Source organism: Rattus norvegicus, chromosome 16, assembly GCF_021556685.1.
Source record: "Rattus norvegicus strain SHRSP/BbbUtx chromosome 16, alternate assembly SHRSP_T2T, whole genome shotgun sequence".
NCBI classification, from domain to species: Eukaryota; Metazoa; Chordata; class Mammalia; order Rodentia; family Muridae; genus Rattus; species Rattus norvegicus.
This window is the reverse complement of record NC_141549.1, coordinates 82,786,445-82,800,439: the sequence shown is the minus strand read 5'-3', so window position 1 is coordinate 82,800,439 and position 13,995 is coordinate 82,786,445. Positions and strand designations below refer to the sequence as shown.

The 13,995-nt window shown below is 49.1% G+C and overlaps 2 protein-coding genes across 7 annotated transcripts in view; one reads left to right on the top strand and one right to left on the bottom strand.

Annotated features, from left to right (window-relative positions):
• Positions 1-13,995, bottom strand: part of Erich1 (glutamate-rich 1) — a gene marked incomplete at its 5' end in the record, with an annotated part of 52,793,804 nt that overhangs the window by 863,924 nt on the left and 51,915,885 nt on the right.
• Positions 1-13,995, top strand: part of Arhgef10 (Rho guanine nucleotide exchange factor 10) — a 90,770-nt gene that overhangs the window by 35,566 nt on the left and 41,209 nt on the right. For all 7 annotated transcript variants that reach the window (XR_015639460.1, XR_015639459.1, XR_015639458.1 and 4 more), the window contains 6 exon segments: positions 1,617-1,731; positions 3,894-4,000; positions 9,112-9,189; positions 9,398-9,577; positions 11,670-11,786; positions 13,305-13,397. Coding sequence is in view for 4 of the 7 variants with exons in the window: in NM_001427033.1 (NP_001413962.1) it covers positions 1,617-1,731; positions 3,894-4,000; positions 9,112-9,189; positions 9,398-9,577; positions 11,670-11,786; positions 13,305-13,397 (690 nt within the window). In the remaining 3 variants the exon portion in view is untranslated.

Below are 13,995 nucleotides of genomic sequence, written 5' to 3'. Positions count from 1 at the left end.
GAAGAGCTGCCCTCCCATGAGTCACACCACTGTTTGGCCAGCGTCTGGTTGGTTCCCCGCAGGACAGTGAAGACAGACGCAGATCTGGGAGACAGTTTGCAAGCTCTGGGGTTCTCTTGGGAGCCGTGGGCTCTCTGCTTGGTGGAGTAGCATGCCGCACAGTCAGCTCGGTCCAGCTTAGGAATGTGCGGATAGCTGTGATTGACAGGTCCAAAGATGAGAGCAAGCGCTAGGAGCATGAACAGTAAGCGCCCGGCGTGCAGGTCGAGCTTCGGGTGAACCTCCTTAGCTAGCTCCTGGAAAGTAGTCTTTTCTGCCTAACAGGGAGGCGAGCTTTGGGGTCTAGAGGGTCCCTCCTGCCCCACTCTGCAGTCCTCTGACTATTCTGATGTGGCCAAGAGGGGCTGAGGTGCCGTTGCCCATGGTTGGGTCGAGAGGAACGGGACCTGGAACAGAAACTGTAGCGAGCTTCAAGAGCGGTTCACATCCCAGTAGGTTAAGGGCATGTGCAGAGCTGAGGGCGTAGGAGTTAGGATAGGGGACAAGAGTCCCTCTAAAGATCCGTCACAGCAAACTATGGTTAGAAAAGGGGTGGAAATCTGAGTTGGGGTGCCGGGTTGGAAGCGTAGGCCAGGGGTTAATTATAGCTGTGTGGAATGGTCATCGAGTAGAAAGTGATGTCTGCACTGGGACGTAAGGGCCTTCAGTGTAGACTCTTCCAAAGACAGCCAGTCAGCACCCTTGTCTCCTGGGCGAAGTGGGCCACAGCAGGTAGCAGAGGGCTTGAGCTGTGGGCTTTGTTGTCATGGCAGCCCGCTGAGGGTTGAAGTGGGCTTGCCGAAAGGCTGTTGTGAAGGATGCTGGCTTGTCTGTTCACTGGCCTCTTGGGCTTTCTCTGAAAGGACATCCAGTGTCCGAGGCCAACACCTTCAGTCCTAGCTGTTTAAAAAGAAAGAAATGAGATGCCGGCTGTGCCAAGCCGCTCCCGGACGCCTGTGGCTTCCATTTGTCTGTTACATCCCAGATCTGGCTGGAGGAAACCAGGGCCAGTGAACTCAACCTGCATGGGCTGTCTTTCTGATTTATGTCCCTACAGAGGGATTGGCTGCTTTCCTACTCCCTGGGCCAGCCTCAGCCCGTTGTTTGTCCCCGACTCTGTCTTGCCCTTCTGAACAGCTGGGTGTAAACTGTGCCTAGCGCCATGGCAGGAAGGGCCCGCCATGGAGACCATCCAGAAGCTTGTTGGGAGCCTGAGCATGCAGCTAACTCTCCTGTCCTTGGATTGGGCACACGACTATCTGCCACTCTTCAGAGCTCCTTCTGTTTGGAAGAGGTTGAGAAAAAAAGCTTTGATGTAGCAGGAGGGTTTTTAAACCCTGTCAAGGAAGGGCTTGTCTTTAACAACAACAACAACAAAAAATTACAAAGAAAGAAAAAAAAATCAAAACCACAAACACATATACACTGAATATAACCAAGACGCCTCCCCCAAATCGAAAAGCTCATTCCAGGTAATGTTTAGACCCAGACTACTTGACAGTATTCTTTTAAAGTGACATCAGGTAGCATTGTGTGGGCGATCACAGCGCCTGACTCGTTTGCTTCTGTTTTTACAGATGCAGAGGCTTATGAAGGCAGCCAAGGAGGGCACCAGAGATGGTTTGGAGAAGACCAAGGCTGCCGTGAAGAGAGGCCGCTCCTTCATCAGGACCAAGTCCTTGGTCTCTCAAGGTCTGGAGCCAATCTTTGCATGTAGCACCGACTCCCGTGAGGAGGCAGCGTGGAAAGTTCCTACACCTCCCTCCATCCCCCCTGACTTGGGCCTGAGCCTCCTAAATGAAGGGTGGTTTGCTCTTAAAATCCCCCATGTAGCCACCGAGTATGGAGACTCGCTAGCAAAATGCACGAAGAGCTGCACAGGACAAAATCAGAGAATTAAGGGAGTCGTCGCAATTAGCCGACTCCCCAGCTGCCTCCTCCCGAGAGCTGTGGCCCTCAGCCTTCCCAAAGCTCTAATACACGTCCTCATTTTGTGGTGACCTCCAACCAAAAGATTATTTTTGATGCCACTTTACAACTATAATTTTGCTTCTGTTATGAGTCGTAATGTAAATATCCGTGTTTTCTGATGGTCTTTGGTGACTACTGTGGAAGGGTCGTAGGAGTCCCCCAGCGGGGTCGTGTCCCTCAGATTGAGAACCACTGTACCAGAGGATAGTTAGTGCCCCCAACTGTTCCACTGTGGCCCTTCTCTGTAGCCCTCAGGTGCTGGGGCCCCCATCTGCGATTCTTATGTCACCCATCCCAAATCAGACCAGGCCACGACACACTGATATCAGATTGGTTCTCCCAGCTTTGCCATTCTGCATGGACCAGCGTTCATGTCAGGAGGGAGCTATCTACCCAGGGGCTACAAAGTCCTTGCTGCTGAGGGAAGGCTCAGTGGAGTCACAACGCTCGAGGTTTCCTAAATCTCACTGAACATTGTCGCCTGTGTGACATTGCATGCTGACACCGAGATGTAAGCATGAGATCTTTGGGTCAGAGGCGAGTCAGGGACCACGGCTCCTGGGAACCGAGATCCCAGCCAGGATCCAAAGACTGGCAAGGCCTCCAGGGGTGGATGAGGGCGGCTGTGAGAGAGAGGGAGGCAGAGAGAGAGGGAGGCTGTGAGAGAGAGAGGGCAGCTGTGTGTGTGTGTGTGTGTGTGTGTGTGTGTGTGTGTGAGAGAGAGAGAGAGAGAGAGAGAGAGAGAGCAGCTGTGAGAGAGAGAGAGAGGGGGGCAGCTGTGTGAGAGAGAGAGAGAGAGAGAGCAGCTGTGAGAGAGAGGGAGACAGTGAGAGAGAGGGAGGCAGTGTGTGTGAGAGAGAGGGAGGCTGTGTGTGTGAGAGAGAGGGAGGCTGTGAGAGAGAGAGGGCAGCTGTGTGAGAGAGAGAGAGAGAGAGAGAGAGAGGGCAGCTGTGAGAGAGAGAGAGGGCAGGTGTGAGAGAGAGAGAGAGAGAGAGGGCAGCTGTGAGAGAGGGCAGCTGTGACAGAGAGGGCAGCTGTGAGAGGACGGCACAGCTCTGGCTCGGGATGGGATAACGGTCTTAGTGTGGGTAGGAAAGAGGTGCAGAGGCTCAAAGGCGTGTCCCTAAACAGGCCTCCTGTCTCCATTTCCCAAGTTGCCAAATTGGCAGCTTGGTCTGAGCCAGAGTTCTTAGTCCCTGATGTCCCTGAGGCACCCAGAAAGTTCTTTAAAAAGTCACAGGTTCAGGTTCCCAGCCATCCCGTCAGCCCCCGGAGGTTTCTCTTTCCTAGCTGCTCCTGTGCCCACTGCTTCCAGACGCAGAGCACATTCTGGATTCAGTTTTGGTTTAGTTCTCTTCCTTGTGCTGGGAACGGAGCTCAGGGCCTGGAACATGGTGGACGCACACTCGCCCTGAGGTCTGCTCCCAGCTTTCCTTTAAAGCCAGATTCTGGGGTTTTTTTTTAGACCACAGTGGGGGGAAAGACAGGAAGTTAATAAGCAGGTCCCACCCTGCTGCTTTTCTGTTTCTGTGTGGTGCTACGTAATGTTTAGAAACTAAATTATCTGTTTCTGCTCTTCCTCTTGGCTACCTGATATCTCTGACTGTAGTTGAACTTCAAAAATCTCAAACATTGGCATTTCTTCTTTCCCTTGTGGAAACATTTCTATTGGGTCTGATAAATTTTCAATTTAATAATAGCCAGGTGGAAAGTAAGCATTGGAGTTGAAATGCTTGCACGAAAGCTTTATTTTATTTTAAAAGGGTAGCTAAGTTACTGTGCTACAGTGGCATAAATACAGAATTTTAACATGAAACCCATGCATTTTGGTTCTCTCTCTCTCTCTCTCTCTCTCTCTCTCTCTCTCTCTCTCTCTCTCTCAGATCACAGGTATTATTTTGAAGAAGAGCAGAATTTGTTCATTGATGTTGACTGCAAGCACCCGGAGGCTGTCCTCACTCCAATGCCCGAGGGTCTGTCTCAGCAGCAGGTAAGTGAGCCACTCCCTGCCGCTCATGTGGAGGACCTGCCGCCATCAAGGTAGACTGGGGCTTCCACAGTTCGCTCCTAACACGGCAGTGAGAAGGTCAGGTCTTAGCTCTGGCCCCCACGGGCCCTTAAATACCACGACTATCATCTCTACGTGTCGGTGTGAGAAGTGCCGTGGATCTTCACTTCTTTGTCCCACGTCCCACATCATTTGTTCTATCCGATATGATATTTCTGTACAGCGACAGTAAGACACAGTGGTCCGTACCTGTAATTCCAGCACGGCAAGTTGAGGTGGGAGGAATGCTACCAGTCTGAGGCCAGCTTGGGCTGCATAGCAAGACCCTATCTCAATAAAATAAAACCGTCAAAGAAGATGTGTGTAAAAGATGTATACGTAGATGCCTGAAATTGAGATGAAAATGGTATACTTTCTTTTTAAAGACTTACTATTTATTTTATGTATGTGAGTGTTTTGCCTACATGTATGTGAGTGTACCATGTGTGTGCCTGGTTCACCTACATATATGTAAGTTCAACATGTGTGTGCCTGGTTCACCTACATATATGTAAGTTCAACATGTGTGTGCCTGGTTCACCTACATATATGTAAGTTCAACATGTGTGTGCCTGGTTCACTTACATGTATGTAAGTGCACCATGTGTATGCCTGGTTCACCTACATGTTTGTAAGTTCATGTATGTGTCTGGTTCACCTACATGTGTGTAAGTGTACCATATGTATACGTAGTTCACCTAATGTATGTAAGTGCACCATATGTGTGTGCCTGGTGGCCAAGGCAGTCAGAGCATGGCATCAGATCTCCTAGAACTGGAGTTACAGCTATGAGCCACCATGTAGGGACTGGGAACTGAACTTGGGTCTTCTGCAAAAGCAGCCAGGGGTCATAACCACTGAGCTATCTCTCCTTCCCCCAAATGATAGACTTAATAACTAATGAAATTATCTGTGAATAATTCATTTCTTACCATCAGGCAGTAAATACACATGGGAAAAGTCAATTTGACTTTACTGTTAAAAGGAAGAGAAAACCCAAGAAACAAACCATAGTTTGGTTTGTGGAACTTTGAGGGAGTGAAGACTCTTTGGGTGGGAGTTGAGCCTTTTCCATACAGACAGCAGAGGGGAATTGTGTGAGTGGACATGTGAGCAGTTGGATTGGTGAGTAGTTGGATGCGGTGTGGGTAAGTGGATGGACAGATGGACAGATGGGTGAGCGGGTGGAATATTTGATAGACACATCAATGAAGACTGATAACAAGCTAACAGTGAACCCTTGGAAAGGTGGATGGCCTGTGATAGGGACGCAGAGATCATGTGTAGGTGAATAGATGTGGCCTCAGGCACGTACAAGGAAAATGGCATAAAATGCTAAGTTGCAAGGTTAGAGTTGGAAAGGTTAATAAAGACTGTATCTAGGAGTTAATAATTGGTCAGGCCCCTGACCTTAGCCTCTCTTAGAATTAAAATGGAACCAAGGAAAAAGTGGCAGGGAGTGATGTGGTCCATGAGCAGGGTCACACATACACATGCACATACACTCACACACACACACATACACATTCACATGCACACTCACACATACACACATATAAACATATACACACACATAAACATATACACACACATAAACGCACATTAACTCACACACACACCTACACTCTTACATACACACTCACACGTATACACACATCCACATACTCACACATACACATATGTGTGCATACCTACATACAAACTCATGGGCACTCACACACGTTGTGTGATGTGTGTGAAGAGATGCTGATAGTGCACAAGGAAGAAATGGCCAGGAGCAGAGATAGGCATCTTGGAGACAGCCACTGAGGAGATTCTGGTTTCGTTTATTCACTTATTTACATGTTATTTGTGTGTACACACATGCACGTGTGTGTGTGTGCAATGCCATGGCTTGTGTGGGGTTAGAAGGCAGGAGTCAATTCTCTCTTCTCACCTTGGGCTCTGCAGACAGAACTTGTGTCTTCAGGGTTGCCCAGCCAGTACTCTGACCCGCTGAGCCATCTGGCCAGCCCACTCGGGATTCTAAAGAAGTGCCAACATCTCCACAATCCCAGCAGCCTCCTGGGGTGCTCATGGTTAGCAGGACAGGGAATGGAGGTGGAGGTGCCCTGTGGGTCACACAGGTGACTGTTAAGCAGAGACCTCTCTGCGTCAAGACTGTAGGCCTGACCCCCATCCTTACGTCCATGCTCGGGTTAGCTTGGCCACAGTGTTTGAGTTAACCCCAGTTCCCCTTCCACGTGGTGTGGAGCTCGTACAGCAGCCTCCGAGGCCTCACTTCCCACACGATCGTGAAGGCTTGGCCCAGGAGGGTTAGTGCTGTGTCAGACCTGGAGCCGAGCTCCTGAAGTTCTGCATCCACTGTTCAGCTTACTTTACTACCGTCATGGCTCACGTCTTGTTTTTCCTCCTGGCAGCTGAGTTCTCCTGAGAGTATGCCTTTAAGGGTTAAGCCGGGGGTGTTGATCTAAAATGGAAAGAAGGTAGTTTAAATAACCAGAAGGACCGTATGTTGAATATTCTTCTCATGCCCTGTTTGGGGGAGGACAACCCATATTTATATTTTCGAGTTGATGCAAACTATTGAAAGTTCTTTGCATCCCAAGGGCATCGACTCTCATCAGTGACCCCACGGCACCTCATACGTGGACGAGAATGGCCACAGAATGGTCTGGAACCTCTTCAGGCTCCATGCAATCTGACTTCCCCAGCAGACCTGTCGCCTTGACGACAATCCTGACTCCCCTGGTTTATTCCTGCCGTTAAAACAAAGCAAAACAAAAATGAGCAAACAAAAAACAAATAAAAAAAAAACACCTCTGAGTCTCGAATGCCCTTGTGTGAACTTGATCTCAGCAACTGTGGATCTATCGTTCTTAGGATGCCGTTGTGTCACTGGATGCTCTCATGCCACTCCTCTCTGAACACACCATTTGATGCATCAGTTCTGACAGCCTAGAAAGGCTGATGTCTCTCACAGAGGCAAGGGAATATTGATGGGGGAGTGCGTTTTGTATGCTGACCACCTTTTCCCAATCTCTGGTCTTAATTATATTTGTGTGAATCCTTAGGTTAACCCGTGGGTAATGTTACTCCCTGGGGCAGGGTCTGGGCTTCTGAATTTCGGCAGGAACAGTTGCCTGGATCTACCAGCAGGGGTGCTCAACAGAGCCAAGGGAGTGGAAATGGCTTTGTGGCCGCTCAGAGTATTTCTACTCCCTGCTGCATCTCTATCTTTTGAGGGAAGTTCTTGATTTGTAGCATTGCCAGGAACTCCTTAGGTAGCCGAAATTCAGTCAGTCCTCCTGCCTCAGCCTGCTGATGCCCAGTGTCAGGTGCTTGCTGCATGTGGACAAGGACTGAAGTTTGGCCCCCCGAATCTGTGTAAAAGTGCAGGGGGGAGGCGGGCCAGGTAGACCAGCTATGGCTCGCTGGCTAGCAAGACTACCAAACTGGTAAGCCACAGACCAGCAAAAGAGCTGGTCTCAAAAAAAAAATCAAAGTTGACTGAGTTGACAGTCTCTCTCTTACACACACACACACACACACACACACACACACACCCCACCTACTTGTGTGTGTGTGTGTGTGTGTGTGTGTGTGTGTGTGTGTGTGTGTGTGTATATCCTCCTAGAAAGGTTTATTGCAGACTTAGTTCCGTGGGTTGAATAAGTAGTCCTTTTCCTAAGAGAGCAACGTCTTGTTAGTGTCTCATGAATCATGGTCAAAATCTGAACCACAGGACTCTTCTGCATGGAAATGACATCTCAGCCCACTAGGTGGCACTGTTGCATTCGCAGATAATGTCCGTTTGTCTAGAGAGTTCTGGTGTGAGCCTGTGTGTATGTGATGTGTATACATGTGTCCACACCGTGTGTGATGATGATGTATGTAGAAGCGCATGTGTTGAACATGTGTGTGTTTGTGAGTTTTGGTTTAAGGGCACCTCTACTGTGGTATTATGCCATATGTTATATGTTCCATGTCTTGGCAGTTGATATTTGGTAGGGGTGTACAGGAGGTAATGGCGGTGACAAATGGTGTTTCTGGCATTTCGCAGACATGTTGCAACCACATGCTAACACATTAACAATGAAAATATAAGGACCTGCTGTGTGTCCAATGCAGGCGTCTCACATGTATGCTTTCACCCCTCTCAGTGAGGAGACAGACTTAACCCACTGCCTAGGGAGGTCTCAGCAGCACACAGCCTGTTCTTCCGCCTTCCACAGACATTGTGCTCTGCTCTGACTGAAGAATGGCGGCTCTCTGGTTGCTGTTACCAGTGGCGTTATTTGCTTGAGACTTAAGCTTTTTTTTTCCTTCAATTTACATATGAAACATCACGTCTTTAAGAATTGAAACACCAAACCTGATTGGCTAATCCAGAGCATGGATGTAGCAGAAGCAAGTGAGCTTGTTTCTCTTGCTACAATTTTGTTTGCCCTGCTGTAGATACACCTTCTATGTATATTTTTAAAGATTTATTCATGTATTATGTATGCAGTGGTTTGCCTGCATGTACACGTGCAGGCCAGAAGAGGGCACCAGATCTCATTATAGATGGTTGTCAGCCACCATGTGGTTTCTGGGAATTGAATGCAGGACCTCTGAAGAGCAGAGCAGCCAGTGGTTTTAACCTCTGAGCCATCTCTCCAGCCTGTATAGTTTATAATTTGGGGTTTAAAAGGTGACAGTTTATATCAACAGAGAGGTGTGTTTAATTAGTAACACATCACTTAAAACATTTCCTCAGAGGTTTCCTTTAATTCTTAATTCTATTCTTTAAAAATACCTTTTTTTTTTTTTTTTTTTTTTTGAGACATGGCCTCGTTGTGTAGACCTGACTGTCAGGAAACTCTATATAAATGAGGTTGTTCTTAAACTCACGGAGATCTTCTTGCCTCTTCCTTTCCAGTGCTGACAAACACCACCGCATCTGGCTAAAGATGTATTTTATTTTTAATCAGCAAGCCTTAACATAGAAATAAAGTTTATCTGTGTGTATTCTGAAACAGTTTTCTACCATCTTACCTTCAAATTTCCAACAGGTTGTGAGGAGATACATTCTGGGCTCCATTGTTGAGAGTGAGAAGAACTACGTAGATGCTCTCCGGCGGATTTTGGAGGTACGTAAGCACAATGTAGCATACGTCATAAACCTTTTCTTACCCATTGTACATAAGTTAGTTGTATTTGTTTCGTAGGTGTTTATGATCCAAAACCTACAGGTCTGAGAAACCCTCTCAAGAGAGTAAATGTTGTGACTGTATGCTGACGGTGAACGTCATGTAGATCTCGTTTTGACCGAGCCTTTCACGCTTGTTTCTGGTGCAGCAATATGAGAAGCCACTGTCCGAGATGGAGCCCCGGCTCCTGAGTGACAGGAAGCTCAGGATGGTATTTTACCGCATCAAAGAGATCCTGCAGTGTCATTCCATGTTCCAGATCGCACTGGCCAGCCGGGTGTCTGAGTGGGATGCCGTGGAAACAATCGGAGATGTTTTCGTGGCCTCGGTAATCCAGCAGACCCCGTTCCCACCCCACCGGAAGTGCCATGGGTTCTGAACACAGAGCCATGTGCCCCTTTCAGGGTGGTATCACTTCCCAGAAACCCACAGCCCTTAAGGGTGCATGCTGATACTTGGGCTTCCTGACCCAGTTCATACCTCAGGGAAGGAGCAAGGGCCCCTTTCTCAGGGAAGGAGGGCGGGAGGTCAAGGGAGGCCATGCAGAGGTTCAGGACAGAAGACAAGTCCAGAAAGGCTTAAGTGTACATGTTGTATCATGTTTTGGTTGGACCATCATTTAACGGACTCATGCTTTTGTGCTGAGTGAGAGCCCTGCCTGTTTAGTTGTAGATCTCTGAGCTCCTTCCTGATGTCGTACATACTCTCTCTAAGCAATATTCTGTATCCCTGGTGGCCATGTAAGACATAGGGTGGAAAACACCTGGATGTTTCCCTCAGACTTTTAGTGTTTGACCTGGATGTTTTGTGACGTGGATATAGGATTTGGTCCTGTATGTGACACAGGACTATGATGCTGGGTCAGCATGCAGGTGACATTTCCTGGCAGCGGAAGCAGCTGCCCAGAGGCCAAGGGCACAGCATAACCATGTCATCGATTTGGAGTAGTTTTATCTTTGCCCTTCACCAGGGTCACGCACGGTGTGCGTTGCTCACCTTTTAGTCTAGATGGAGAAGGCTGCGGATGAAGCAGATTAGCTCTGTGGTTATTTGATGTCATGCTGGCAACAAGCTAGAAGCATGAAGGTCTGCCGGGGAAGTACTTGCGTACTTAGATGACACTGCGTTAGTAATGTAGCAGACTTATGAAAGTCGTTTTTATTTGTTTCTAAAGTGCATTTTATTTTTTTTTGCTCTGTGTGCTGAGCAGCACACATGTGGAGGTCAGGACAAGTCTCCATAGTCAGCTGTCTTCCTCCACCAAGTGGGACCTGAGCTCAGGCGCACGTGGGACTGAACTCAACTTGTCAGGCTTATGGGTTGGCCCCTCCACCCCCGTCATCACCCTGGCAATGCTCTGGTTTTTGTGACGGAATCTTGCTTTGTATCCCAGGTGCCTTTGAACTCTAGGGATCCTGCCTCAGCCTCCTAAGCATGATGCTGTCGAGCTCTTTTTCCTTGTGGTTTATGCAAATACATGATGAGGCGGACAAAACCAATTGTACAGTATCAGTACATAGGCACACATACACACATGTGCATATACACACAGGCACATGGGTACATACATGCACACACATACACATATACATACACATGCACACATATATACACATGTATATACACCCACACACGTGCATGTGCATACACATGGGCACACACGTGTATGCACACATGTACACATATGCACAGGTGCACACACATGCACACACATGCACATGCATACACATGTACATGCACATGGGCACATACATGCACACATATACAAACGTAAACACATATACACGCTCGTGCACACATGTGCACAGGTATACACACATGTGCACATGCATGTACACACACTCCCCCCACCCCTCCACAAAAAGGAGTTTAGCTGCAAGCATGCTCCTGTCAGTCACCACCTGGTTGTCCTTGATGACACAGATGCCTTTGTGAAAGAACAGAAAGTCATTGATCTCTGGAAGTTGCTGCCAGGAGCCTCAGTCCTGTCCTACCTGGTTCTGCATCTTGAAGCCTTGGCATTTATGGAAAATAGGGAACGTTAATTTATAGGTGTCAGGTGTCAGTTCTCTACCTGGGCAAGAGGTCAACTGTACCCTGTCTTTCCAAAGGTAGTTTGTACCCCAAGGGAAGCTGTTCGGGCCCCTGGGTAATGACCCTGATTCTCTTAGAAGCTATGTCTGCCAAGGAACCTTAGCGATGGCTGTCTGCTGTCCTATGCAGCCAGGAGTATTTACCACCCAAACTCAAAGGGCAGGGACAGGAGCACTGAAGTCAGCCCAGGGATTTCCATCCGGGCGGACATCAAATGCCCCGTGAAGATGGAGGGAGAAAGAACTTGTGCATCTAGCAGTCTGTCCTGTGAAAGCATTGTGAGGGCTGTGTTCCAAGCCATGAGTTTTCCAATCCCTGTGCTCCAGTTCTCCAAGTCCATGGTGCTGGATGCTTACAGCGAGTATGTGAACAACTTCAGCACGGCCGTGGCTGTCCTCAAGAAGACGTGTGCCACAAAGCCTGCCTTCCTTGAGTTCTTAAAGGTAAGCATGCTCCCCCTGCTTTGGGTTTTAACCCTGTCTCATAGCACATCTCATGTCAGAGTGCCTTGGATTGAATCTGGACAGAGCCCTGCCTTGGGTATGTGATGTGAGTCAGCACTGTCTGGTCCCTAGGTATTTGGAGCTTTAGGGATTCTAGGCTGGATTGTAGCTTTCTGAAGGAACTTTTGTTTGCTTGCCTTAACGTGTATTTATATGGATATAGACAGAAAGGACATCCAGTCAAACCCACAGATGCCTGGACCTCCCATCTCAGCACAGTGCAGGGAATAGCAGTAGACCACTACTAGCCCAGGCTAGATTACGGTTTGGAAATGATCCTCTTTCCTGGGACAGAGCAGGGAGACGAGGCCTGAAAAGGAGGAGCCCATGTTGGGGATGTGGAGTTTGTGCCTCCTGGTGTCAGGCTGAGAGCCGAGAGCCTCTACTGCCTTCTTCCATTCCATGGGACTGAGGGGGTCCCATGGCAGCTGCCGTTCCACAGGCAGGACCTGGAGGCCTGGATGTGAGAGCCTGGCTGAAGCCATTGCCCACTGAACCATGTTAAAGTCCCCTTCAAGGACCTGAGGTTGCTACACACTGAACCGTATTAAAGTCCCCTTTAAGGACCCAGACCTCTTTGCTCAGGCTCATTAGGATGGGAAGGCCTTGGAGCACACTGTGTTCTTAGTACTTAGCACTGTGTTTCTGGGAACTTCTGTTGCCTGTGGTGAGCTAGCAGAGGTCAAGTGCCCTTCCAGTGCTGATGCTGTGTCTAAGGTGGGATAATTCCCCTCCTTCCTTTCTACAGAACACAGCTCAGGTCCTCACTGTTCCATGGCCAAGGACAGCTCTTAAATATCCTTCTGTTTTGCAGAAGCTAAGCTGTGCCCTTGAGCTGTGACGTCATTCCTCTCCTTGAGGGAAACAGACACCTTACTGAGTTAAAAATTGATTTCCCCTCAGGGTTTTGTCAGGAACTTGATGATGGTATAAGCTGTGGCATTGCAGTGGCCATGGTCCCTCCTGGCCTCCCCAGGGCAGGTGACCTTGAGCCCAGGCCTAGCCAAGTCTTCCTGTGCACTGTGCAATGACCTTCACTGTGCAGGGCTATGCTACAGAGATATCCCAGCTGAAGCCCCAGAGTCCGGGTCTCAGGTGGCCTGGTGCTGACATTTCCCTGCATGCCTGGAGATGCTGGTCAAGGCAATGACAGGTGCTGGGAGGAACTTTCTCTCTACAGCAGCATAAGGGGTCACAGCCTCCCCCGAAGCAGTCTGACCAGCATGGAACCTAAGGATACTGGGAAATCTTGCAGGGTCTGAGTTATCCACGTAAGGCTCCTCCTCAGGGCCAGCAGCAGCAGTGAGTCCTCCCCAGGGCTGGGATAGAAAGTATTTCCCACATATTTGGAAAGTGTCTTCCCGGCAGAACTAAAAGAGTGAAGCAGGGGTGTTAAGCAGTCTGTCCACCGTCCTCGCTCTCCACTGCCCATACTAAGCCTGCCGTTCCTCCCTGCAGCTGAGCCAGGATTCCAGTCCAGACCGAGTCACACTCCACAGCCTTATGATGCGGCCCATCCAGCGGTTCCCACAGTTCATCCTCCTGCTGCAGGTATGCTAGGGCTAAGAGGGTACAGAACGCATGTGCTTGTCGCTGGTGAAAGACCTTGGCAGGAGTGGAGATAGACCCTGAAGGGTCTCTCCTCTCCTTCATCTCCCACCCTGTCCCCTCCCCTCCTCACAGGGGACAGCAGGGCACAATCACCAGCAGCCACAAAGGTGGTTGCCTATGGAGACCAAAGAAGTGTGTAACTGGACGGGAGGATGGCTGTGGGCTGCCTCGTGGGTTCTAGGAAGCAAGCAGGGTCCTCTTAACCACGGAGTGTCTCTACACCCCGTGAATAGGAGTCCGCCCTGTCACGTGCTCCCGCTCTTCCTGGCTATTCGTGCCTGTCAGCATCCTTGTCATAGGTCCTGCTGTCCACCGCAGTTACCAGGAGCCTCCTTCTCTGGAGATCAGCTTCTCTGGCCTTTGTAAGGTTTCAGAGACCGAGGCCGGTTCTTCAGGCTCCCACTCCAGTTCTGTGTTTCCTTCCCCTCATCCCCAGTGATTTTCTGGCATATGCAGTGCCATGCTTTGTCAAGCACCGGTACTATTTTAAAAGAAGTCCTTTCCTCTGTGTAGTTGGTCTCCGTGGTGAGCTTAGAGC